Raw genomic sequence first — 27536 nt, 5'->3', positions numbered from 1 at the left:
ATCCTGGTGCAGACCCGGAGGTCATTAAACAGGGACCAAAAGGAGCTAAGGCTAGTTCTGCAAAGAATTCTATTCCTTCTGATAAGGACTCCAGAGCTCTGGACAGATGGGTAAAAAAGTATACAACTCTGCAACTTTAGCTATCGGAGCACTCAACTCTCAGTTCCACATGTTAAAATATCAACAACACACTTTGGAACTATTAAAACAAAAGATTTCAACATTTCCTGCCTGTGCCAATTCGAAAGATTAGCAGATTTACTGCACTCTACTTGCCAAGTGACTAAACACTCTTTACACTGTGGATATGACGCCCTAGAAGCCTCAGGCAGGGCAGCAGTGTCAGGATCTGTCATTAGGAGACATGCATGGTTGAAGGAACAACCTCCCCTGATCATGTCAAATCTAAATTACTTGATGCACCCTTGGATAAGGATGGCTTGTTTGGAGTAAAAGTAGAAGATGTGCTTAAAAAGATGGAAGACAAAGCAAAATCTATGCAAACAAAGATTTCTTTCAGGTACTACCTCCTAGGTTCAGCAGGAATTTTCCCTCAAAACACTGGGCCTTTCCTGCATCTAGGAAACCGGGGCAAGGTAAGGCCTGCAGGGACGGGACCACCCAGACTCCTATCCCAGGGACAGCAGAGAACCAAACAGTGGACAACTTCTGCTCCAAAGGCAGGGAGTTGTAAGATATCCCTTTATGGCAAAAACTCTCAATAACTCCCTCTCCCCCCTCTGCCGTCTTTTCACTCACCAAAAACTAGGAGGAAGGCTCTCCATCTGCAGAGAGAATTGGCTTTCTGTAACAAAGGACCAACGGGTCTTAAAGATCATTTCTCAAGGATACAAATTCTCCTTCAACGAACTCCCAATTCCAAGAGGGTACCCAGACTTACCTCCAAATCAGTGGGCAGAAGCATTGAAACAAGTCCAAACTCTCATATCCCAAGGGGCAGTAGAACCTGTCCCGTCAGATCAAACAGGCAAAGGCTTTTATTCCGGACTATTCCTTTTTCCCAGAAAAGAGAGAACTTGTCCCCCCATCATGGATCTATCCATTCTGAACACACCTTCCTGGTGGTCCCCAATTCAGAATACTAACTTTGCAGCAGCTGCTGCCTATGCTGACAAAAAATGCCTGGTTAGTTACCCTACATCTAAAAGATGCCTACCTCCACATCCCCATCAGGGAATCCTGCAGGAAATTCCTTCGCTTCAGAGCAGGCTCACACTTTCAGTTCTCTGTGCTACCCTTTGACTTATCTACTGCTCTCAGGGTATTCACCAAATGCTTAGCCCTGGCCATAGCCTTTTGCAGACAGAAAAATATACAAATTTACTCTCATCTGGACGACTGCCTCATTCAGGTAGATTGCAAAGAAAAGCTCCTCATGGACCTTCTCTTTGTCAAAACCCTCCTAACCTCCTCAGGGTACACCATCAATGAGAAGAAATCAAGGCATACACCCTCCAAGAAGATCATTTTCTTGGGGGCACTGCCGGACTCAGCATCCCAAATGGCCTTCCTATCCCCAGAAAGAACAGAGCTTCTGCATCTCTATTTTACCCAGCTGACTTCCAGAAGTCACCTCACTGTGAGGAAGTTCCTGTAAGCCTTGGGGTGCATGGCATCTTGCATCCTTCTATTTCCTCTGGCCAGGCTTTGCATGAGAAAAATTCAGTGGTACCTAAAGAATCTCTGGTGTCAGCACACAATGCCTCTAGAGACCTGTCTACCTCTGATTCCCTGCATAAGGGCCGAGTTTTTCTGGTGGGCAGGGGCCTGTGCCCAAAAGAAGGGTCTTCCCTTCACCGTCCGCATGAATGGGCAGACCATTACCACCGACGCCTCAGATATAGCTTGGGGTGCTCACCTAGAAGGCACGTGCACCCAAGGTCTTTGGGATGCCCAGCACCTTCCCTTACATATCAACCAGAAGTAAATGATGGCAGTACAAAAGGCTCTGACATCCTTCAAACCCCATCTCAAGCCAGGGGTTCTCTTTATCAAAACAAACACCACCACAGTAATGTGGTACATTAACAAACAGGGAGGGACCCAGTCTTACCCTGTGTGCAGGCTAGCAATGAACCTCCGGCTGGCAGCCTCTTCTATGGTACTACACCTGATGATAGCACAATACCTACCAGGGATCAACAACACCCTGGCAGACCACTAAAGCAGAAACCTACTGGACCCCCACAAATGGCAGCTCCACAGAAAAATCTTTTTACAAATCACTCGGGCATGGGGGACTCCAGAGGTGGATCTCTCTGCTTTGCATCCCAACCATCAGCTGAAAAAATTCTGTACCAGGCAGTATCGCCACCTAGCATGGAAGGTGGATGCTTTGACCTTCCCCTGGAACACCCTCTTTGTGTACGCATTCCCTCCTCTGCCTCTTATCCCCAAGGTACTGATCAAAATAAGGGATGAAAGACCAAAGGCCATCCTCATTGCGCCACATTGGCCCAGAAAGCATTGGTACCCCTTACTGCGCAGCCTGACCTTACAGCCTCCCAGGCAGCTTACCCTAATCTCAGATCTCTTAACTTGGGGAGGGGAGGGGGTGCTGCACCAAGACTTGCAAACTCTCAAACTATCAGCATGGCTAATACTCTAAATGCAAACAAGGGGCCCCTGTTAAGCAAACAGGTCCTAGACATTATCACAGAGGCCAGAAGGCCCAGCACCAGAAAATCTTATGCAGGAAAATGGAAAAGATTCTGCTCTTGGAGCCAGTCCAGAGGGCGTAGTACCACACAACCTTCCATCCCTCTTATCCTGGACTACCTAGCGGAGCTACTTAATAGTGGCCTTTCCTTCTCCTCTATTAAAATCCATGCCTCAGCCATTTCAGCTCATTTTGATACAGAACAGCCCCTGTTTTCCCATCCTTTGGTTAAACATTTCCTCAGAGGGGCTTCTAATATCCCACCTCCCAGAAGGCCACCCACTCCAACTTGGGACCTGAGTTATGTTTAGGAAAAACTAACTTTACCACCCTTCGAACGTGCTGCTTCAGCGGAACTAAGATACCTCTCCTGGAAGACTGCTTTTCTCCTAGCTATCACCTCAGCCAGAAGGGTTTCAGAACTTCAGGCACTGATAGCCATTGAGCCCTTCATCATCTTCCATGCAGACAGGGTCTCCCTGAGGACTAATCCCTCCTTTATGCCCAAGGTGGTATCTAATGTGACTCTCAACCAGGCCCATACATCTTCCCACCTCCTTTCCTAACCCTCAAAATAAGGGGGAAAGGATTCTGCACTCACTGGATGTGCACAGGCAGCTCAGATACTATCTGGCCTGTACTAAACCCTTCAGGAAAACAGACCAACTACTTGTCAGCTTTGCCCCAGGGGCAGAGGGGAAGCCCATCTCCAAACAAACCATTTCCAAATGGATATCGCACTGTATCCATTTCTGCTACAGTTTGCATGGGAACCCCCCCCTCCCCCCAAGTCTATTCGAACCCATTCCACTAGGGCAGCCTCCACTTCCACAGCATTCCTCAGAGGAGTTCCCACCAGTGGCATCCTGGAAGTTGCCACCTGGACTTTTGTCCATACCTTTACCAAGCATTACCACCTACCTCTGTTTTCTAAGACTAGAGTAGGGTTTGCCTCTGCAATTCTGCAGGGCATGCTGACCCATTCCTAGGTCTCTTACTAATCCTACCACCCCTATCCTTCAGCTTTAGGAATCCTCCCACAGATGATGACAGTAACAGTAAAACATGAAGAACATAGTACAGATGTTCTTCGTGTTTCACTGTTTCAGTCATCACCTGTGGGTTATCCCTGCTGTGGTAGCCCTAGGCCGGCTCGAATATCAGAGTCAATGTTTTTTCTGTGTCGGCTGCTGTCGCTTGCTGGCTGACGTCAGGTTGCCAGTGCTGTAAAGGAAGGCAGCCGACATCATTACATCAGTCTTTCTTGCCGTGGAGCCCGTAGCAGAAGCAGTTCACAAGTTTGCCAGTCGTTCGTTACCAGAGTTCAAATTACAGCTGAAAACATCTAAAGCTAAGTAGCCCATTATGGATCCTCTTTTCTTGCACTAACCGATGTCCGAAAAAATTAACAATTGTCTCGCCTGTGGAAAGTAAATGCCACACTGAGACTTCCATTCTTACTGTCACCTGTTTAGGCCCAGATCACGATGTCCCCCGTTGCCGGTTCTGTGCCCTCTTTAACACGAGAACCATTCGTCATAAAGCTCTTTTTGTAGCCAGGTATTTGTCTTCCATCTTCATTTTTCTGAAATGGCATCCATCAGCCAACAATCCGTAGACTTTCTGAAAAAACACAAAGATATAGATAGAGACAGACCACAGAAGGCCAAGCCTTCCGACGACTCCACCGCTAAGCAGGTAATCAGTTCTCCGGAATTCAGTGAGGCACCTTTGCAGCCCCTGATGCCCGATTTGATACCTTCGCAGACCTCTACTGAGACCCTTTCTGAGTCCAGTATGCCGCAGACATCATCTTCATCTTCCAAGCCTTTGGTTGTCTCTGCTTTAATTGGGTCTGGAGCCACAACGCAGGCACTGGCTTCCAGGGAGGTCTTTTGCATTTCTGAATCTAGACTAAAACCATCGTCTTTTCCTCAGGCTACCGTTTCTCTCAGACCGATGGTTACTCAGGCCTAGAGACAGGGCCACTCCTAAGAAAATTATCTCCAGCCACCATTTTACCCCTCCTCCACCACCCCAAGCTCAAATGCTTAAAATGGCAGAGGTTCTTATCACCCTTATCAGGAGTAGTCAGGCCGCACTTAATAAAAAGAAGAGACCCTTCCCCTGAAATACTGACAGAACAGGATTCTGAGGAGTCTGATTATTCAGATTTTGAAGAGGAACGACTTCTTACTGCTTATGAGGATTCAGATGCAGCGAATCTCTTCCTTCTGTCTTCCCACCAGAAGATCTTTCCTTTGGGGAAACCCTTCACACCCACAGGAAACATTTCCACTGGGAATCCCAGGACTTCCCTCAGTCTATGAAAAGGCAAAGAGAGTTTCTAGACCAGCCCCAGCACAGACCCTTAGCCATCCCCCATCTTAGATGGAGTTGATGATGTCTTCCATGAATCCAGCTTAACTCCTGACACCCTCCTGCCTGCTCCCAGAAAACATGACAGGCACTAGAGTACCAGTCTCTTCGGATGTTGTTACACAGGGGCCAAAAAGAGCTAAAGCTAGTTCTGCAAAGAATCCTAGTCCTTCTGACAAGGACTCCAGAGCTCTGGACAGATGGGGTAAAAAAAGTATACACCTCTGCAGCCTTAGCTATCAGAGCACTCAACTGTCCGTTCCATGTGTTAAAATATCAACAACACACTTTGGAGCTATTAAAACAAAAGATTTCCACCTTTCCTGACTGCCAATTTGAAAGAGCTAGCAGATTTACTGCACTCTGTTTGTCAAGTGGCTAACCACTCTTTACACTGCGGATATGACACCCTAGAAGCCTTAAGCAGGGCAGCAGTGTCAAGATCTGTCATTAGAAGACATGCATGTTTGAGTGTATTCACTGTTGCAGTCCTGGTTTCCCACCCTCCTTCCCCCTTCTATCTTCCTTCTTTAGGGAGACATAAGTTTCTAATGGTGGCTTTTAGCCACCAGGACCACTTTACTATATTTACTTGGGCCTCTGACTGGTTAGGGCAAGAAAAACTGATGTAATGGCATCGGCTGCCTTACTTTATAGCACTGATTACCTGACGTCAGCCAGCAAGCGACAGCAGCCGACGCAGAAAAACATCGACTCTGGTATTCGGGCCAGCCAATGGCTACCACAGCAGGGATAACCCACAGGTGATAACTGCAACAGTGAATACACTCAAACATCTACATTTATGAGTGTACACAACTGTACTTTTTAAAAGAGAATACTACAGATATTAGATGGGAGTGGTGGAGTAGACTGTAATGTGGAATGACAGCTGTAGATTCTTAGGGCAACTGGCTGTGCGTTTTTCTGTACACTGATACTCTATAGGAAGGTTGGAAAGAAATGCTGAATGTGTTAATATGGATCAACACTGTCCATTGAAATTGTATCAGGATAACTGAATGTAGATTAGAGAATAGCTCATTCTTGAAAAGATTTAAAAATAAGAGGGAAAGAAAGGAATGTATAAGAGGCATGTAATGGGGTCATTTTTTTGGGTGTTGGTGCTAACTGCATAGATTTTACTAGTATCAAAATGTGGATCTGAAAAAGATTACATGTTTTATTAATTGAAAATTCATGTTTAATAGGTTGAAGGATCCATCCATTACAATAAATTTTAAACTATTTTGTGTGACAAATACCATTCAGTATTTGAGTTAGTTTTTCTGTTTTGATATTTCTTTTCCCAAGGGTAAGGGTTATGTGTAATGTAATATAATTTAAGTTGACAGACATGGTTTATATTGTGAAAATACAGTACAAAGCTGGGAACTGCTGTGCATAGCACCACTAATTGTCACTTAATGACTGACATTACAGTGAATGTATACAGATCAATGTCATTGTTTGGAATAACTTTGTCTGTATTGATGTTCTTCATGTTTCACTGTTGCAGTCATTACATGATACTGATGAAATGAACAATAAAGGGTAGTTTAACATCCAGTTTATGTAGTGGAAACATACCATTGTTTCCTTGAACTAAAGCTACAAAGTGTAAAGCCCACAGATGTATTCATAATTACATTTTCTAGTGTTGCACACAGCCCTTTCTATATGACACAGAGCACCATACCTTTTAACAACAAATCGATCCATAATCTATTGCTAACCCTAAACTTCACCTCGACTGTAAATATCTGCCCCCCACCCAGACCTCAAGTTAAACACCAAAGTCACAGACTTGTTCAAATACTGCAAGGATTCATTTATCCAGATGGTCTTTTATTTAGTGTAACAGTCAGTCAACTTAAATTTGACAAAATTGTCTTGATGAAATGGCTTGGGTAATATTTAACTGGTTGTCCAGCTACTATTCCATGTATATTGCAGTATTATTTCCCTAAGCCTGCAGACCTTACTTAAGGTAATGTGTCTCGGTCTTCTATCCAGATTGTTAGTATCATAGTAGAATTGGCTGTTGACCCAAAGGGTCTTTTTAAGGCAAGCTATGCTTCCCAGTAATATTTTGATAGGTTTTGGTTATAGTGTCATACGGGCATTCAGGCGACATGTTTCTAAATTCTTGCTCCAGTAGTCCAGACCACAATTTTAGAATCTGATCGGCTTTCCCTTGGTAATGTTTTAGATCACACAGTAGTTTTCTTGGGTATTCATTAGTTTGATTACCTGTTCTTCAGTAGAGTTTATCATCAAGCAGTCGATGAGCTTGACTGTAGTCTGCTCCATGAAGGAGAATACGGTGAAACCTTTCCTGTGATATGAAAAAGATGTGTGTATTTGATAGCCCGATGTGCAAGTAATTTCTGTAACATTAATTCATACAAGTACACTGGGAGGTTTTTTAATCTGGAGATATTTGTCCCCTCATGTACAGATACCATACCAGAGAGTAGTCAGTCATGTCTTTAGAGTTCATGGATAATCATTCACAGATTTTATTTACATGTCTAAGCAGTACAGAATGCTGCAGATGGTACCCTTATTCTAGACATTCAGGGAAATACTTGTAAAAGGTTCCTTTGTTTATGGCCCATCCTGTTAGTGCATCCCTACCGGTCTGATTCTAGATGGATAGGGAATCACTTAACATGTTCCTGAGTATATGGCCAGTACTGCTGCTGTATGTTGCATAGTGTTCCACTTTTATATGGCACTACTCAGTAAGGCCTGTTTTCAAATACTCTCACACTGAGAGCCCCCGAATGTCACAAGCAGCCTTAGTGTATGGATTTCCCCAGTCATCTTTGTAACTTGATTTCAATATTCCTATCTTCACAGATACTTCCGCCATTTATCTTGCACGTTTTACCTCAGTCTTCATTCCCTACAACAGTGTGCATAGTTTCAAAACCTTTGATGGTAACCAGTGACAGCTTCTTGCACAACTTTTAAACTTCTGATCTAGCCAGAGTCCCTGACTTTTCTTCACCTGTAGAACTGTAGATTTGATCTGGGACACTCCCTCCAGTCCCATATCTTTACCTCATTCTACCTTTAGACTCCTCCTGCACTTGTTTTTAGTCATTTTTAATTTAATTGCATTTTTTAAACAGTTTTGTCTAACATTGCCACATACTTGTGTGCTAGCTTGCACTGCATTTGAATTTTTACTGCTGTTTTAGCTACTTTTCTGTATATATATATATATATATATGTATAAAAATACCTTTCCTGTAACTAGTGTAGTCCAGATTCAGATTTGCTGCATCCATGACTGTATGTAAGCTTCTGAGCCCCCCCCCCCCAAGCTCTCTGTGTTGGAGGGAAGCCTTCTAGCTTATCAGTGGGAGTAGTAAGCACTAGGTAACCTATCTACCACATGAGTGGTTCTGGCTCAGAAATTGTAGTTATTGGCCGTTTGGGCAGTTTTTCCATCTCTCTCAACTTTCTGATTTAAAAGTCCGCATTTGCACTTGTTTCCCCCCCCTTTCCTGTAACTAGTTTAGTCCAGATACAGATTCTTAGTTTTAGCACTTGAATTTGCTTATTCGTGATCAGCACTTATTCATAACTTGTAAGCACTAAATAACCTACTAATTACTACAGCACTCGACCTTCCTCATTACCTAGAGGAAAACAGTTTTGGTACTTCCTCACTTGCTTAGAGAAAAACAGCTCTTGTACTCACTTTCCTCACTTATCTAGAGGAAAATAGTTTTTTATTCAGGCATGTCCAAGGGTCAGCTCCCAGTGTTCTCTCCTGTCTATTTGATGAATCTGGGCATCTTGGGGCAATGTAGAAATTGCCTCATGTACACATACAACCCTCTCCTCCTGCCACCCAACACTACCACCTGTGAGAGATGCACTTATCTAGCCAAACTGGACGTAAAGGTCTCTCCAACCAAGATTGAACTTGACAGTAGAGAGGAGAAGGTAAACACTTGCACCGCACTCATCACATAGTCTCACTAAATCTACACCATCAAAATCCAAACATAGAAACACAAAAACATTCGCGGAGGCTCTCCATAATAATCCCAATGACACACAGCCCACAGACTCAGTGTGTCACTCAACCACAGCCAATAAGGCAAAACAACATACCCAACACACTAGTCATAGGTGACTCTATAGCCAGGCACATTGATGTCCCACTCACCAGGCTAAACAAGGAGAAGGTTACTGTCAGCTGCCTGTTGGGTGCCAGGATCTGCCACATAACCCACGCACTCAGGTCACTCAACAACAATACAAATATGACTCTGTCATTATTCATGTTGGTGTGAATGACCTGAGAAGTGCCTCCCTGGACTACATGAAAAGAGACATGGAAGAGCTCTCTGATCTTGTAGCCCAGGCAGGTATGACCCTAGCCCTGAGTAGCATTCTGCCATCACCCAGAATGATGCCGCAGTACAAGGACAAAATTATTGACTTCAACAATTGGATAAGCTTCTGGCACCATTCTAAAGGGGATCCAGTATCTGCTTGGGATGACATGGTCGACAGACCACGATGCTTTGCAAGAGATGGCCTGCACCTGTCACCCCTGGGATTCTGGATACTGACTAAAGTTCTTGCTGCCCCTATAGTGCCTTTTTTAGGCAAGGTTCAAATAACAAATTCACCACTGTAACAGGAACAAGCAAGCAAAAACTGAGGGTGATGCAACTCATACCACACTTTTCGGCCATGTAACCTGAACCGGAACACCAAAGGCAGAGGTGTGTCCATATTCATTAAGGATATCCACATCTCCAGACTAGTTGCTCAACATAATGCAGCTGAGGTTATCCAAGTGCAACTAACTCTGGGCAAAACTGCAATCCAAATTGTAGCTTGCTACAGATCACCCACCATGTCCCAGGATTCCCACTCTTCTTTTCTTGATGTACTGGAAAATATTGGGGTTCAACCAAACACCCTAATAATGGGCGATTTCAACTACCCCACCATTAACTGGGAAAACTACTCATGTACCAACTCCTTCGCTCAACGCTTTCTGGAATTCATAAACTCCAATGCCCTGGATCAACTTATCCACACCTCCACCAGGGGCAACAATATCCTAGATCTAGTCATTACCAAAATGAGTGACCGGTGTTTCACACCTTAAGTCAATGCTACATTGGTCTGATCTGACCATAAGCTAATTACCCTAGATATCCACATCCTGCCCCCACCCCCCATTAAGGAAACCATGGTAAAATATTTCTCCAAAGCCAACTTCATGCTTCTTAAGACAGAAGTGGTGAACTTCATGACACCCATGCAGATGGACAATACAGTTACGACTACTGAATCCTACACAGTTGCACTTTATAAGCACTTACATGAGTGCATGGATCGTGCTATCCCAAACAGAACCAAGATGCTATCCTCCAAAAAAAGAAGCCAATCTGGTTGTCCCCTGCCATAAACAAAACTGTACAACAGAAGGAAGAAACTGTTGCAAAAGAGAGTAAAATCCCATGAGTGGAGGAGCTCCCTGGTCAGCCTCATTAAGAAGCTGCGATCCCTGATAAAATCCTCCAAAGCTAGTTAGGAAAACAAAATCGGCACTGATTCTAAAGACAACCACAAAGCATTCTATAGCTATGTCAGGAATCTCAATGGTAACACTCAGATCTGCTCTGAATTGCAGCACAATGGCACTAAATATACAGACCAAACTGATATTGCCAACATCCTGGCAGATAGTTTCAGTGCTAACTTTACCCCCCCCCCTCACCCCCTAAAGAGCCCATCTGTATACCGGAAGAATGCAAAGTTCCTGTAATCATGGCTGCACAGGTAAAAACCACACTCTCCAAAGCCAAGAACACAGCATCCATGGGACCAGACAACATCCCAGGCTGCATTCTACACAAACTACAAAACGAACTGGCACCCCACCTAAGTACCATGTTCAATCATAGCTTCACCTCAGGCTTTGTGCCTGCTGAGTGGTGCACAGAGACTGTTATCCCACTCCACAAGGGGGGAGCCACCACGGACCCCGGGAATTACCACCCCATTAGCCTGACTAGCCTGGTCTGCAAGGCCATGGAACTTCTAAACAAAGACATTGGTAATCTCCAAACTCTGGAACCCACCCAGTTTGCATTTGTAAAAGGCAGATCATGTTTCCTAAACCTGATGGACTTTTTTGAAGTGGTCACCAAAGCCGTAGACAAGGGTAAGGTGGTTCACACAGTCTATCTAGATCTTGCCAAGGCTTTTGACACCATCCCCCACTCTGTAATTTATAGATAAACTCACTAAACTAGGTACAAATCCCTATGTCACAAGATGGGTTGCCAACTGGCTCACTGACAGAACCCACACTGTGAAAGTAGCAGACTCCAAATCCGACTTCAGACCTTGACAAGTGGAGTACCACAGGGTTCAGTCCTGGGTCCTCTCCTGTTTGGTATCTACTTCTCTGAAGTACAGGCTAACACAGAAGGTCTTTGGCTAATGAAGTTCACAGATGACTGCAAACTAGGAGCCATAATCGAAACTCCTAATGATGTGGACATTCTACAAAAGGGCCTCACTGAGACAGATGCCTGGTGTCAAAGCCATGGCCTCAAGCTTAATGCCAAAAAGTGCATTGTCATCCCCTTTGGTAAAAACTCTGTACCCATGAACTACAACAAAGGCGGTAGTATATTTAACACCGAAAGTGTGATAAGAGACCTTGGGATACAGGTGGACAGTAGTCTCTCCTTTGATAATCATATCGCCACAGTAGTCCAGAATTCTTTCTACATGGCACACCATCACAAAAGGTTTCTCATCCAGAAAAAAAGAGGTCATTGTTCCCCTCTACTCATCACTCATTAGACCCATTATAGAGTACAATGCCCCTTTTGATATGTACCTCACAAGACATCTACAACAACTGGAAAGGCCGCAGAAATACCTCACAAAGAGGATTACCAGCCTCAAACAGATGCCCTACGCAGACTGTCTCAAAAAACTCCAGCTTTACTCCGTCGTATATCGCCTACTCAGAGGTGATCTCTGCCTAACATAGAGAGCTATGTCAAACCCAGAGCTGTTGGACATGCTCCACTTAAAGAAATCCCAATTCCTCTGAGCTACATGCTCTAGGGACCTAAACCTTGGCGCCACAATAAACAGAACATGCCAGAGGGATAGATTCCTGTCCCAGAGACTTCCCATACTCTGGAATAAACTACCTATCTATATCAAGCAGAGCTCCTCATTAGCACTCTTCAAGGAAAATCTTGATGATTGGATGGGAAAGGAAATTCACCCCGGGGATCACCTCTGTGCCTCTGCTCGACAGTGGCACAGGAAAATAATTTTCTTGGGTGGCAAAAGCCAGGGTACCCTTTTGGCTGGGCTTGTATAGGCCCCAGGGCTGATAGCCTAGTTACCTACCTATGAACCTGTGTTACAGGTTTTAAATTCAATTCAGAAAACTTTGTCTAAAATAGAAATACCTCTTGAAAATATGTCCTCTTGAATTCCTTAGAACCTGTCCAGTTTTCACCAGAACTAATTCCTTAGAATCTGCCCCATTTTACCTAGAACTATTTCTAGACTAATTCAAAGGCTGATGTGACTCATCTTCTGTTTTAACATAAAAAATGTTAAGTTAGATGCCATTTTCATTCTGTAGTAAGAGCTTAATGACTGTTGTACATTCTCATGACAGTCCCGCATTCCTTTCCGGAAATGTTGTTATGCATCTCCCCTCGTTGTCAAAGTTGTTGCTCTTTGGTACATGGTGTAATGGAAACATACTCTGTGCTTTGAACCAGCACCTTAGGTAGAATTTTAAATTCTTATCACATGCTGTTTTTAGTAACAGTTTCTTCTGTCCATTGCCTGCTTGAGCCATGGACATAACTTATGAATTGCATTTGATCTTCCACAAAGATAGGCTGCCTTTCCATGCTAATCTAGAATTTGTTGCCCAAGTGATATTGCATCAGATGTTAAACAGTTTGCCATTTTTTTTCTCAGGAATGGAAAAGTGAATTTGAGGAGCTTCATACATCCCAGTTGAACTCTGGTGTTGCTAAGTCAGCACCAGGTACCTTTAGAAGGATTCCTTAGTTTGCTTCTTTCTGGGGGGCACAACACAGTTCTTGACCTCTCTCATTTAAAAGCAGTTTATGCTCAAAGCAGGATACTGAGTTTATAAGCATTCACACTATAGTTGTGATTTTATTCTGCATCTTGCCCTGGCGTGGATTGCTTTGGGATCCCTTCTTGTACCTGTCTTCCTTATTTAACTTGGAACTGCATCTCCTTCAGGCATGATAAATGTGGTATGCCCTTGTAGACTATTCCATTAGAGCAACTGAACATCTGTGGTCTGCTGCCTCCTCTGTACAAAAGGGCAGAAAAGAAGCTTTGCAGTACAGCTACTTGGTACTCTCCTCCTGTAGTTAGTCCATTTCTGATTGGGTACTTTGAGTGAGGGTATCCTTTGTGGGATGTATTCTTAGGATATTCTTAGTTGATTCTTCCTGCAATTTTCCATTCAACCCACCCACTACCAGCAAGAGTACTCATTTCTTGGTCCATGATGTACTGCTGGAGTGCCTGTGAGGTCAGAATTGTATGAAGTGTTTATTGCAGTAGGGACTCTTCCAGACCCTGCTATTGTAACAAACTGCAGTACAGCTTACTAAGTGTTAGTGTTTTCAGCTTTGATTGTTAGCTTAAAATGTATTGCTACTTTGTGGAGTTTTGCTTGAGGCTGTACTGTAAATGGGCTGTAGTCCACTTGTACATAGGGTTGGCACCTTTTCAAATGCGCAAAGTGGGACATTTTTTGTACAAACGTCAGATTTTGCAAGGCAAAACATACCCACAGCCAGTACAAAGGAAAGAACTTCACTTTTTTGCCTACATAAATGCTTATTCTTGTAGCATTTTAGTTGCTTATTCTGTTTCTTATAACATTTAGGTGTTTCAGAAACAGAATAACGGTTTTATGCGACTATTACATTAAATATAGGAAATATGTTTGTCCTAATATCTCAGGACATTTGCCATTTTTTCAATTTTTATGCAGGACACAACTGCCCAAAGAGGGACTGTCCCTCGCAAAGTGGGACAGGTGGTAGCCCTACTTGTACAGTTCATTCAGAAAACAAATATATAAAGTATGGTTAAACTCTCACCACTGTGGGCAGAGCTTTGAAAATTAACTAGAGGAAAGATGGTGGAGATTTGGGTACTTGCTGTTCTGTGCCAGAATTTGCATGGTTGGTTTCAGGTTTATGGGAAAAAAGTTTGCAATTGGCAATCATTGAAACTTTTAGAACAAATGATTAATGAACTAGCTGCAGGGCGGCCACGGTGGTGCAGTGGTTAGCATTGCCGCCTCACAGCAGGAGGTTCTCCGGTTCGATCCTCGGCTGGGGTGCCTTCTGTGTGGAGTCTGCATGTCCTCCCTGTGGTCACGTGGGTTTCCTCCGGGTGCTCCGGTTTCCTCCCACATCCCAAAGACATGCTGCAGGTGGATTGGACACTCTAAATTGGCCCTAGGTGTGCGTGTGAGTGTGCCTTCTGTGGAAGGTTGGGCGCCGGGCTGGCAACTCGACACCGTAAAACTCCACTGCCATTCAATGTGCGGACAGGTGATCCGCTGTGGCGACCCCTAACCGGGATAAAGCCGAAAGAAGAAGAAGATTAATGAACTAGCTGCAAAATCATAATCTTTAAAATCATCCACTACTACATCTTACTTGTGTGTATATTCTGCTTTTTTGCATTGTCAAAACATAAATTACAGTGTGTATGTAATAACATTCAGTATATAATTTTAGTAATGTAAATAACGTGATTCTACATTCTTATTTTATGTGCTAGAGCGAAGTATACTTTAGAAAGCCATATTATAATCTGCACATTAATTTTTTTCTTTTAGGTTACTTTGGTACTCGATGCTGACAAGGCCATTTCCGACCGTGATGATTACATTTTAGGAGTAAGACTTTAAAGTACATTTATTAATTTTTTGTAAAGTATTTTCTTTTAGTTGTTAATATATGTATATTATGGAGTGCTGTATAATGAATTACACTGCAAAAGAAAGATGGGAGTGTAGGAGATGAAGTGTTTACTAGAACATATGGGAGGCAATCATCAAGACATTTGTATTTTGTACTTTCCACTAATAGATTGTGTGCATTTATTATCTCTTCCACTCCAATTTTGCATTTATTTTCCTTATAACCTCTCATTATGGAGAAAGGTATAGGCACCCCATACTGGCATGTCATGTGTGTTACCAGGAGAACATGCCTAGATCCCAAACCCACCTGTTTGTTTCTGCTGCTTAACACTGTTTATGCCATCCTCCCACCAGGAAGAGTAAACCTGTCTGGTGGACATCTGCAATAAATAAACTCTATAATAAAAGGAAAAAAATTGCTGTCCAAGACAAAGAAGGAGCAGGTGCCTAATTGGAAGCAATCTCTCCTTAACCTGAACAAGAAAATAAGAACACTAGTGAACTCCTCCAATGCAAACTTCGAGTACAAACTGACCACATCTACTAAAGACGGTCATAAGGCCTTCTTCACATATGTCAGTAATCTGAAAGGAAGCACTCAGATCTGTTCAGAACCGGTGGTGAAGGACACCACATAAACACTGTAGATTTAGCGAACCTGCTGACAAGTTCAGAGAAAACTTCACCCCTCTGTCCCCCCCATCATTAAATCAAGACATCCCCAGCATGTGTCCCCATCCCCTTATCTCTAAGGAGCAAGTCATCACTGCCCTCTCAAAGGCAAAAAATACAGGCTCCATGAGACCCGATAACATCCCAGGCTGCATCCTACATGAACTCAGGCAGGAACTTGTGGCACCATTAGCCACCCTATGCAACCAAAGTCTGAGTACTAGCTTCATCTCAGCCAAGTGGAGGGCAGCTACTGTCATCCCTTTGTACAAAGATGAAACATCCACCGATCCAGAAAATTATAGACCCATCAGCCTAACTAGCCTGATTTTCAAGACCATGGAACATATCATCATGGACCTCATTAACAAGGACTTTGGCAACGTCCAAGCACTTGATTCCACACATTTTGGTTTCAAGGGGATGTCATGCCTCTTAAATTTTGTTGACTTCTTTGAGACAGTCACCAAATCTATGGACAAGAGGAAGACTGTGCACACCGCCAACTTGACCTGGCCAAAAGCCTTCAATACTATTCCCCACTTGGGTATAATAGATGCACTCTCTCAACTAGGCATCAAACCATATGTTACCAGATGGGTAGCAGACTGGCTCACTGATGGAACCCACCTAGTCAAAATAGAGGAAGCCACCTCAAGCAGTAGACCTGTAACGAGCGGTGTACCCCAGGGATTGGTCGTGGGGCCTCTGTTATATGGGATGTACTTTTCTGAAGTGAAGGCAAGAACCAATGGGCTGTGGCTGACCAAGTTAGTAGATGACTGCAAGTTGGCCCCTAGTGATGTGGACATCCTCCAAGAGGGTCTTGGCCAAACAAATGACTGGTGCCAGAAACATGGCCTCAAAGTGAATGCCAGAAAATGCATCATCATCATCCCCTTTGGGGAGAAGTGACATCCCCACAAATTATCACATTAATAATAAGGTCCTAAGTACGCAATCAGTCATGAGGGACTTGGGAACCCAGGTTGATATCTAACTGACTTTTGAGTGCCTTCTGCAGAAGGTTGGGCGCCGGGCTGGCAACTCAACTGACAATCGTGAGCGGACAAGGTGATCCACTGTGGCTACCCGTAACCGGGAAAAGACGAAAGAGAGAGCGAGAGATTTCTTCTGTTGTACGGAAAGCTTTCTACATGGCCCACCTCATTAGGAAGGGTATCTCATCCAGGGACAAGGAGGTCATAACATCCCTGTATTCTTCCCTTATAAGACCCCCCTTTCGGCATGCACCTCACAAAACACATGCAGCAACTGGAGAGACCACAGAAGTTCCCCACCAGGAGAGTCCAGGGCCTCAAATATCTACCCTACACAGATAGGTTATCAGCTCTGTCCCTCTACTCAATCTCATACAGACTCCTCAGAGGTGACTTCTGTCTGGCATATAAAGCAATCTCAGACACCCCCCCCCCCCTTGATGGGACTGCTGCATATCTGCAAGTCGAGCTCCACTCAAGTAACCCACACACGCAACCTCAATCTGCAAGTCGAGCTCCACTCAAGTAACCCACACACGCAACCTCAACCTGCTCTGACATCAATACAACTTGTTTGTGGGACAGATTTGTGTCCCAGAAACGCCCCCTTCTGTAGAATAGACTTTCCTCTCCACGTCAAGCAGAGTTCCTCATTAACCCTATTTAAGTGCAACCTGGATAACTGGACGGGGAACAGAAAATACACCCTGGGATTCCACCTGTGTCTCTGCTGGACAAGGGGCATAGAGTGCTGACTTGTCAGAACATGGGCTACATTTTTGGCTAGGCTTGTAAGGGCCTTAGGGCAATGGCCTAGTAACTTCATATGATCCTGTACCTCATTGACTTGGTATGTTTATCATTTTCACATATTCTTACTGCTGATTGTCTAGGCTAGGATGTTATGCCCCTGCTGCTCTTTCTACTGTAGGGGCTTCTGTGATGTTTTTGGACACAGTGGTGGGCAGTGAAAGTTCTTTGATTTCACTTGGTGGCAAGACAAGTTGGGAGGGTTCCTCTGCAATAAACCTTGTTTGAACAGAGAAACCTGGCAGTAATGTTCTGTTTTCCCTTTAAGTGCTTCATATTTGGAGCCATTGGCAAATAAACTAAGGCACTCAAATTCAAGGATATAATTGGTATGATAATCAAGAAAAGGTAGCTTTATTTGCAAATTGTTTTGTACTTGACAGATCAGAAAAGGGAATTTCAGTGTTGTGAAACATTCTGAGATGGTTTCACATATTTTTCGGGAAATAAAATGAACAAAAATGAAACTAAGGCTGCAGAGGTAAACCTTGCACCCATGCATGAATTAGTTCAGCAATACCAAGGTTGTGGGGATACAATAGGAAGTGTTTAGTTCTATGGATTACAAATGGATTCTGTTATGGCAGCTGTGGATATATGGGAACTGACTGAAGGGTAATACAAACATTGGAAAAGCTGGAGTCTCTTGATTATGGATATAAATAATAGGGTACAAGCAGTAAAAATGTTTCAGTTCCCTTATTTTTAGATATGGGTTATGCATATTTTTGTTGGCTAACAAGAAGTTGTGAAAGACAGAGCTGAGGGAATTTATTTAGAAGAGGAGGAGAGCAGTTAAGTGGGGGGTAAGTTGAGTCTTCACATACAGCAAAGTGGTTTAGGATTAATAGATTTGAAGGGATACTTTAAGAGCTACACAGTTAAGGCTCGTACATAACACAAACAGCTACATCTGAACCTGTCAAAAATAGTAGTCATGTTTAGTATTGGACTAATACCACACCCTGTCCAGATTCACATATACAGGAAAATGGCAGCCATCTTCTTGTCCCCCTCATCCTTTTGTCACTAGTTCATTTTAATATAATACCAGAAGTTATAGCAGCACCCTTCTGCATCACTGTTTGCAGTTTCCCCATTTTTCTACCCAGAATCCTCATGCTGCACTTTTAAACAGCTGTTACTTGCATGTCTGTTTTCTGTGACTTTTTTAACTTCTCCCTTCTGCATTCTGTTCCTGTTCTGTGACTTTCTCCTTTTGGCTTATTTTAATAGTGCAGCCCTTGAACTACAGTTTACAATCCAGCTTTCAGAACTGCTATCCCTTCTAAGCTAAGAATGGAGCCTGTACCGGACATCATCTTTTTCCATCCTCCTACCAGTCATACTTTTCTGTGTGACCTTACTGCTGACCCCAGTCATTACTTCATAATCTTTGTAGCACAGGTATACTACCTTGAACCCCTCTCTGCATCTGGCACTTTTTTTATTTAAGAAAAAGTTTTTAAACATGACATTAAAAAAGGAAATTAATCATACATTTTATTGCTGCTGTATATTCATTGTACATACTAAAGTCATGGTTATTTTTAGTGCACAAGACAAAACGTTAGTTTTGTGGTTATCGTCCCAACGCCAGGAGTTTGCACATTCTCCCTCTGTTTTCATGGGTCTAATGTTGGCACACTGGTTTCCTTTCACCTACCAAAAATGTGCTAATTTTCTGCAAAGTGTTCACATATAATATTGTATTTGCCTTTGCATTGTCCATAATGGCCAGTTACTTGGTTAACAAATGAAATGCATACCAGGACAGTAATGTATAGTAAGCTGTTTACTAAGTGTATTCATGTGCAGTGTGTTTAACTGAACTTTTATTTATTTTTTGTTAACAAGGCTTTAAACTGTTTCTTCATCTTGTATTACGTGCTGGAAATGCTGCTCAAGATACTTTCTGTTGGACTCAGAGGCTATATATCCTACAGAAGCAATATATTTGATGGTCTGCTGACACTACTTTTGCTGGTAAGTGTATTAACTCCTGCTCATTATGGTATTGCATGTCTAAAAAAAAATTTCCTCCATGGTAAAATCAACTGTTTAAGCAAGTTAGAATTTTGTTGTAAGAAACTTAAAAATGTGGCTTACAAGATGATATGTTAAGTCTGTCACTTTGAACAACTTTAGATGCTTTAATCAGTTCTCATCTTGAAACTAATATTGGAGAGTGTGAGAGAGGCAGTAAAATGTTAAAAAAAAAAAAAAAAAATGTTATCCTGATTGTGCAGAGGGGAGAGTCGCTCTTTGAAGGTGTGCTTACCTGTGTTCCAGCAGTGAACTTCACTTCAGAAGATATCTGGGAATGAGGAGGTAGACAAGAGTGGTCATACCAAACTTGGTCCTCTCTAGCAGTAGCTCCCCACGGAGCACGTGGCTCTAATTAGGCATGGTGATGGGACAGTATAGGAAGATCGTCCACAATGGGCAGTGTTTCAGTGCTAGGTCACAGACTACACTGACCTTACATGCCATTGATGGGGGTAGTAAGGATAAGCCAGAAGGATAAAAGCATTCTCTTTCATCGAAATAGTGCTGTAGTACATGACATATGATTCTTACTTGCTGTGAACATTGAGAAATAGCACCAGAGTGTAACTAAGTGCTGGTTTTTCAGTGTCGTACTGCAGGTTTCTTACTGTGTAATACATTAATATATGCTTGCTTAGTTTAATTAGTAAGTTTGTTAGTTATTTGGAGAAACTTGGAGGGGAGAAGTAAATTAGTCTCTCAATTCAATGTAAGGTTAAACGTGGGGCTTTTCAGGAGTGATACTGTTTACTGCCCTTAACTGTTAAGTCCAGCATTCTACTCCTTGATAGCTCATCAGACAGTTTGGAAAACAGATGCCACATTATTTTGGTGGAACCCGATTTTAATGTATGCCTTTCTTATTGCCCCTCAGTCCATAGCATTTTATACTGAAAGGGTGTAATTGAAACCCAATCCATCTTTCCATTCAGTTGCCAGTGTTCCTTGTAGATTATTAAACCAATGGAGAGAGCATCAGATGGATTTTACAGATAGCAAAGATTGTTGACCGGGATTAATCTCCGAAAGACTGATTGCCTTTTTGGAAAAGGGAAGGAAGGAATTGCAATAGATAGATATTCTAAAAGGTTGGTAAATTGCATTTTATTTTACTGTGCCAAATAATGTAAACCTGTTCAAGGCACAGTAAAAGTACATTGTAATTAGGACAGCACATGATTTCATTGGAATCCATTGACACAACATACGTCAGAAGTTGAAACATGGTCTTCACCCACACTTTACAAAAACAGAAGCTGATGTGTAGGCCAGAGATAGGAAATGTTTTAGCATGGCTGCAGTTTAGGGGTTCCTGCCTCCCAAGGGTATGGTATGGTAGTACTACTGAATATACCAGATGCTATATTTTACTTTTACGATTAGAGCTTTACCAAGAAAAATATCTAGTTATGTGCAGACAATACATGCATAACAGTAGATAATTGATAAGTGGTCACTGAAGCAGTGAAGTTGCTCCCCCTCCCCCCATTATAGATGTGTGTAGTTTTCAATTTTTTTTTTATTTATTGTATATTACACTGTTAATTTCTTGTATTTAAATGTAGTTATTGTTTAAATGGGAATAAATGCTAAACAGAAGCCTCTGTGAAAATTTAAGGGGTTCAGACTAAAGAAAGCTTTTTGCTAACTTTGCGGGTTCTTTGCACACCAACCAGGGTTCAAATGAATGTTGCTGCAGGATGGGTTCTCTTCTTATGTGCTGAGCTACTGTTGATAACATTTCTGCCTATGATTGATGCCAGGTAAGGTAGGCAAGACCCCAAAGTATTCTAAGTAGTTATTAGCAAGCAGTCTCAAAAGATCTAATGTCATCAAAGTGTTCTTTCCCATAGATATCCTTTACTTTTTCAGAAAAATAAAACTGCACATGGAATGCCCCCCCTGGGCTCTCAGGAATGTTTTGAATCCGTTTCAAGGTTCCATTGAAACAAATTATTTCACTGCCAGGTTCAGTTTGTAAGTGCTGAATATTGGTTTAGTTTATAAGTGCTAAATATTGGCTTGCATTGTTGATAAATGTAGCAGCCGTAATTACTGCATTGTAGACACCTGCAGCAATAGTAATTAAATGTATTTATTATTATTTATTTATTTATTGCATTTAACAGGGAAAGTCCACTGAGCCTGAAAAGAGCCCATTTTCACTAGAGGCCAGGGGAGAAAAGTTCCACAAAGATACATGCAAATAGAGTAAAATCACTTGGATAGAAAAACAAGATTGTACAGTTACATTGTATGTCACTGGTAAACAGAAGCAGTGATATAAGAAGAAAATGCAATCATTGACATATAAAAATCATGTAGTACAATTATATTGCATGACTGTGTAATGGAAGCAACAGTGCCTGAATAAAGAAAAAAAAAACATTGATATGTACAAGTAAAGACAGACTTAATTTCTGAGAAGATTTTTTGAATGCTGTTTATATTGGTGCATAGGGTGGACTCAAGTACCCAAGAAAGTAATAAACTCTTTAATTAAAGACATTTGGTTAATAAAATGAGGTAGCTGGCAAGTAGAAATTAAGACAGTAATTGAGTATTTGGTATGTTGACACATGTTTATCGTGATCCATTTTTTTCCACATTTGCTTGTCTGTGATACTAATTGTGCTCGCTTTCTAAAGCGAGGAGCTGAGCAGTGAAGCATTTTGTTGGTCACATGATTTTAACCAAAACTAAGGCATTTTATCTGCTGTTCAAACCAACATTCAGGAATGGGAAATGCTGGTTATTTTCAGTATTATGAACCTGAGGCTAGTGTAGCTGCTGGTTGCTTCTCTGCTGTCCCTTTTAGTTCAGGACTTCTCTCCCATGTCTGTTAATGTGGGCTGGGACTGACAGTGCTTTAAGTTGAAAACTTGTCTGAATATACTGCTCATTTGTTTTCTTTCAGGGCATGTTTAAGTCATCAAATAATATAATTTCCTATTTGATGATGTGTGAGACCCAGCTGAGTACCTTCAGCTGTATTTTCCACTTTTGGTTTAATGTAGGTGCATTCTACTTCATGTAGAGGAAAACATTAGATCGGATGTTGTTAATCTTCGTTCATTTGTTAATGATGGGTTATCAGTTCTGTCCTCGGAACCGAGCTAGCCATGTATCAAGTTTGCGTCAGCTAAAAACTCTGATGCCAAGGTCCTACCCAGAATGCTCTGCTCCCTGGTACCCCAGATCTCGTTTGCCACGTTACTGTACAGCCGTGTCAAGCCAGTCTCTTCAGCTAAGTGAATAATTTTTTGAAAGTTTGTATATCGTTTCTACTTTAAAGTTTTCAAACAGTTTCTTGTATTAATCTCCTACCCTATCGTATCCTTAAGACTCTCTCCCTTTAGTCTATTTCACTTTATTACCCTTTTCTTACCTTTGAGGTAAATCTTCATTACCATCGTTGGCAATCCTTCCTTCTCTCGTCTTACCCTTTTGGGTAGCCTTTCTTCTCCTTCTTGATACTGTCGTTCTCCACATCATTATGTCAGATAAGAAAAGTAGTGCTGGTTTTAAACAGTGTAAGGATTGCAGCTGTAAGTTACTGTTTTCAGATGGCCATGACTTGTGTCTTTTGTTTGAATGTCTCTCACCTTAGTGTGGATCCCCCGTGTGGGATTTGCAGAAACTTTTCTACCAGGACTCCTAATGAGAGAAAGAACAAGTTAATTCTGAAAGGTCTTCTCAAATCTCCTTTCTGTGAGGCCGTCTCTGGGTCGGAGGGCTCACCCCCTCCTGCTAAACCCTGCAAGAGGCGTTCTTCCTCATCGAGGTCGCTCACTTCCTCTACCTCTAGAGATCACAGGGAGTCTACTCATAAAGTGAAAATTACTACTACTTGGGCACTGCCACCTGTGACCCTTTCGGCTCCAGGCACAGCACCGCCCCAGTTGATTCTTGCTCCAGCCATATCCTCCTTATCAACACTGGCAACGGAGTTCCTGGTGCAGACACTTACGGCTCCGACAGTTCTGTCGCAGCCCTTACCAGCACTGTCCATGCAGGTACAGTCTCCTATGGCACCGTTGGTGCAATCCCCTTTGGCTCAAGTAAGAAGTTACTGTCCTCTACGGTGCAGACACTTTTGGCACTGACATGCTCTTCTGTGCAGTCCTTTTTGGCACCGTCATTGTTTCCGGTCCAGACACCTTCCTCGACGGCACCGTACCCGTCGGTGCAGACACTTGATTTTACGGTGCAGGCACCTTTTCAACTTGTATGGCGCTGACATCGTCAGCTCAGACTATTTCGACACCGTTCTGTTCAATGCAGACATCCTCAGTTTGAGGCTCTGCACCTCTCGAGTTAGCAAGGACCAAGTACTCTCCTCCTTTGGATCCATTCGTTGGTAGCCAATATAGTCCTTTTCTAGAAAGGCCAGAATCGCCCTCAGGTTTCTCTGAGTTCGACCAGGAGCCTCTCTGAGCAAGATGTGTTGCGGCTTGTTGACCAGTTGCTTGTGGCCAGAGGTCTCTCAACCATTGAAATCCACGTTTCCTCCTTCAGGTGAACGTATATCTCCTCAAACTCCAACGTACACTCCTCCTTCGACTTCCACCCAAGTATTGAAGCCCATTACTCCAACAGCAGCTTCCCTCCCTCTGACCCCAGTAGCGGATCTCACTTGAGTCTGAGTCGTCCTTGTGGCCTTAGGTACACTGGGCATCGGGCTCTAATCAGGCCAGTGGCTGTGCCACGGGGGAGGGCATTCTTGGTTCCACGCAGATATTTTTTTTATGGCACACTCCAGGAATCCTCCCTCTCTCACGCTTCACAGTCCTCTTCAGACTCCTGGTCTGGGGATGAGCTTGTCGGGGCAGGGTGTGACCCCGGTTCTGAAGTTGTCGTGCTCTGTTTTGGGCTCCCATCCCTCCTTGGGTGGGCCAGCCTTCCAGGCCATGGAGAGTGCACTTGCCTCCACTGGCAAACCCCACATGTCGGAGTCCTCTCCCCTCTCTGTGCCACAACTCTCACAAGCCACAACTGCTGGACACTGGGCACAAGGGTCTCAGGTTTCTCCCCCTCAGAAGACCCCGAACCTCCCCCTGAGGAAGTACCCCCCAAAGCTTTATGCAAGAGGAAGCACATGAACTCCACTGAGGAGTCTTTGACCGAAGATACGGACTTTAATGACGGGGAAGGGTCGCCACGGTCACCCTCTGATGAGGTTCCTTTGGTGACATCCTCGAGATCCTTAGAGGGGTGACTAGAAGTCCTCTAATCCTTCCTCAGAATAATCTGTATTCCTGCAGGCCTTTCGTGCCTGGCCCCCTACCTCCTGGGTTACCTCGCCGGCCGATGAGCTTGTCCAGCTCATCGTCCACTGTAGATGGTAGGCTCCTGACACCCTGGAAGTGATAACGCGGAGGCCTGATAAAATCTTATCTCCCGCAGCTGAGCATTCCCATTGGTCATGAGGTCTTCCAGTAGATGCCATGGTGGTGGCGGCTGCAACTAAGAAAGACTTGGCAGAAGAGAGCCAAACTGTCCATCCACCTGACAGAGTCCCAGGCAATAGACAGACTAGGGAAACGTGTTTGCTTCATCAACCTTCTCCGTAAGGTCTTTGAACTATTTGGCACACTTTACAAGGCTCCAGAAGGATCTCGTCAATCAACTCTCTGAAACTTTGGCAAGAGCTGTTTCTGATGAGGTCCGTGATAACGTAGCTTCTCAGATAGCCACCCTAAAGTCCATTTCCAATTCTTCCATGCGTCTTATTTCTCACGCAATGGAAGGAGTGGCTAGAGTGGCAGGCGCAGGTGTATCACCAGGCGACATGCCTCGATGTGCCTTTGCAGACTCCTTTAAAGGCTTCCTTCATGAATACCCCCATCAAGGCCGCTTCTTTGTTAGGCCCTAAAGTTAATGATATGCTGGCAAGGTGTGAATAAGATGGCAAGACCCTATCTGCCGTTGGTGTCAGACACTCCACTCCTCAATGATTCTACTCCAGAAATCAGAGGAATGGGAAGATGTAGCATAGGAAATCTCCTGGCTCTTTCCGTGACGCATGTGCCGAGTTCTCCCCTAGAAGCAGAGGGGGAAACGCCAATGGAAGATGCCCCTTTCGGGGCAGAGGAGGTCTGTGAAACCGAGGTTCCAGAGATTCTTTCTCTGGCCAACCTTATCAGCGCTCCTGAAGCATTGCCAAACTACTCACCTCTGGAATCGGTCGGGGGTCATTTTTCTTTGTTCCTCGCTGCCTGACGAAACATAACCACAGACTCTTGGGTACAACGGATAATATCCAGAGGCTAATGCATCCCCTTCCATCTTTGTCCAACCTCATCCAGAGTATTACCTGACATTCCACCCAGTCAAAGGGAAGCAACAGCACACGAAATCTAAAAGCTGCTACAAAAAAGAGCCATCCATATGGTCCCCCCAGACCAGATAGGATCTGTTTTTTACTCAAGGTTCATTTTAGTGCCAAAAAAGACAGGGAATTGGAGACAAATTCTGGATCTCAGCACACTGAACAAATTTGTAAAAACAGAGAAATTCCAGATGGTCATGGTTCAGTCTATCCTTCCTCTTCTTGAAGAAGACTATTGGATGTGCTCTGTAGATCATCAAGATTTGTATTACCTCATAAAAATGGACAAATGCTCAAGAAGATACCTCCGCTTCCGCATAGGAGCCAGTCACTACCAGTTTCAAGCACTGCCCTTTGGTCTCTCTACAGCCCCCCAGAGTGTTCACCAAATGCATGGCAGTGGTTATCACTCACTTGCGACTTCAAGGATTCCAGGCGTTTCCATATCTAGATGACTGGCTCCTCACAACCCCCACCAAGCGTCTACTGGAAGAAGCCCTGCACTACACTCTCCTCACAGCACAATGCCTGGGAATTACTATAAACTGGGAGAAGTCCAACACGACCCCAGCCCAGTCTTCGGAATTCATCGTGGTACTTTTGGACATGTGAAATTGCACAGCATCTCTTCCGGACCACAGGCTTCAAAGAATAAAGCAACAGGTTCAGCCACTGCTCTGTCACCACAAATCTTCGGCTATATCTATACTCCAACTCTTAGGGTCAATGGCAGCCTCTATCACCATTGTTTCTCTAGCCAGATTCCACATGAGGCTCCTTCAGTGGTTACTTCTCACTCAGTGGTACCCCCTACAGCATCCTTTGTCTTTTCAGATGGACTCGCCCCCCCCATCAGCCGAAAGCCATGGTGACCACAGAAGCCTCCCTGATTGGGTGGGGAGAGCTATGTCAGGGAAACTCGGTCCATGGCACCTGATCAGAAACAGAGGCCATTTTGCATATCAATGTCCTGGAACTGAGGGCAGTGCTACTAACATTGCAAGCAGTTAATTCCATCCTTCCGTCAGGGACTATTGGGATCCAGTCAGACAACATGTCAGTGGTCTGGTACATCAACAAGCAAGGGGGCACCAGATCTTACCCGTTATGCCGAGAGGCCTTGAGAATATGGCAATGGGCGATAGCTTCCAACCGCTTTCTAATTGCAATGCACATTCCCGGGAGCTCCAACGTGATAGCGGACAAATTGAGCAGGTGCATTCTACAACCTCATGAGTGGTCCCTCAATCCTGTGATAACGGCAAAAATCTTCAACCGCTGGGGCCATCCATGCTGCGATCTGTTCGCCTCCCGATCCAACTTCAAGTGCAGCAACTATTTTGCCCTGATCCCCCCTAGGGACAGTCACCGAGAGACACTCTAGTCCAAGCTTGGCCCTTGGTTCTACTTTATGCTTATCCTCCTCTCCCCCTCATCTCCCAGTTTCTGAAGAAAGCACGGCAGTTGAAAAGCAAAGTGATCCTAATTGCCCCATATTGGCCTCGACAAGTCTGGTTCCCCTTCATCTGGCCTCACTTGCTAGATCAACCGTGACTCCTCAATCCATCCCCAACATTGATCTCCCATCTGCAGGATCTG

The 27536-nt window shown here is 43.7% G+C and overlaps 1 protein-coding gene across 1 annotated transcript in view; it reads left to right on the top strand.

The window, feature by feature from the left end:
- Window positions 1-27536, top strand: part of TPCN2 (two pore segment channel 2) — a 1483468-nt gene that overhangs the window by 1061719 nt on the left and 394213 nt on the right. The window contains exons 15-16 of the mRNA XM_044082617.1: window positions 14988-15047; window positions 19415-19543. Coding sequence (XP_043938552.1) covers window positions 14988-15047; window positions 19415-19543 — 189 coding nt within the window. The remainder of the gene's footprint in view (window positions 1-14987; window positions 15048-19414; window positions 19544-27536) is intronic.

Source organism: Protopterus annectens, chromosome 9.part0 (assembly GCF_019279795.1).
Source record: "Protopterus annectens isolate FY-2018-M chromosome 9.part0, PAN1.0, whole genome shotgun sequence".
Taxonomy (NCBI): domain Eukaryota; kingdom Metazoa; phylum Chordata; order Ceratodontiformes; family Protopteridae; genus Protopterus; species Protopterus annectens.
Note: the sequence above shows the minus strand (reverse complement) of the source record. Positions and strands in the feature narration are given on the sequence as shown.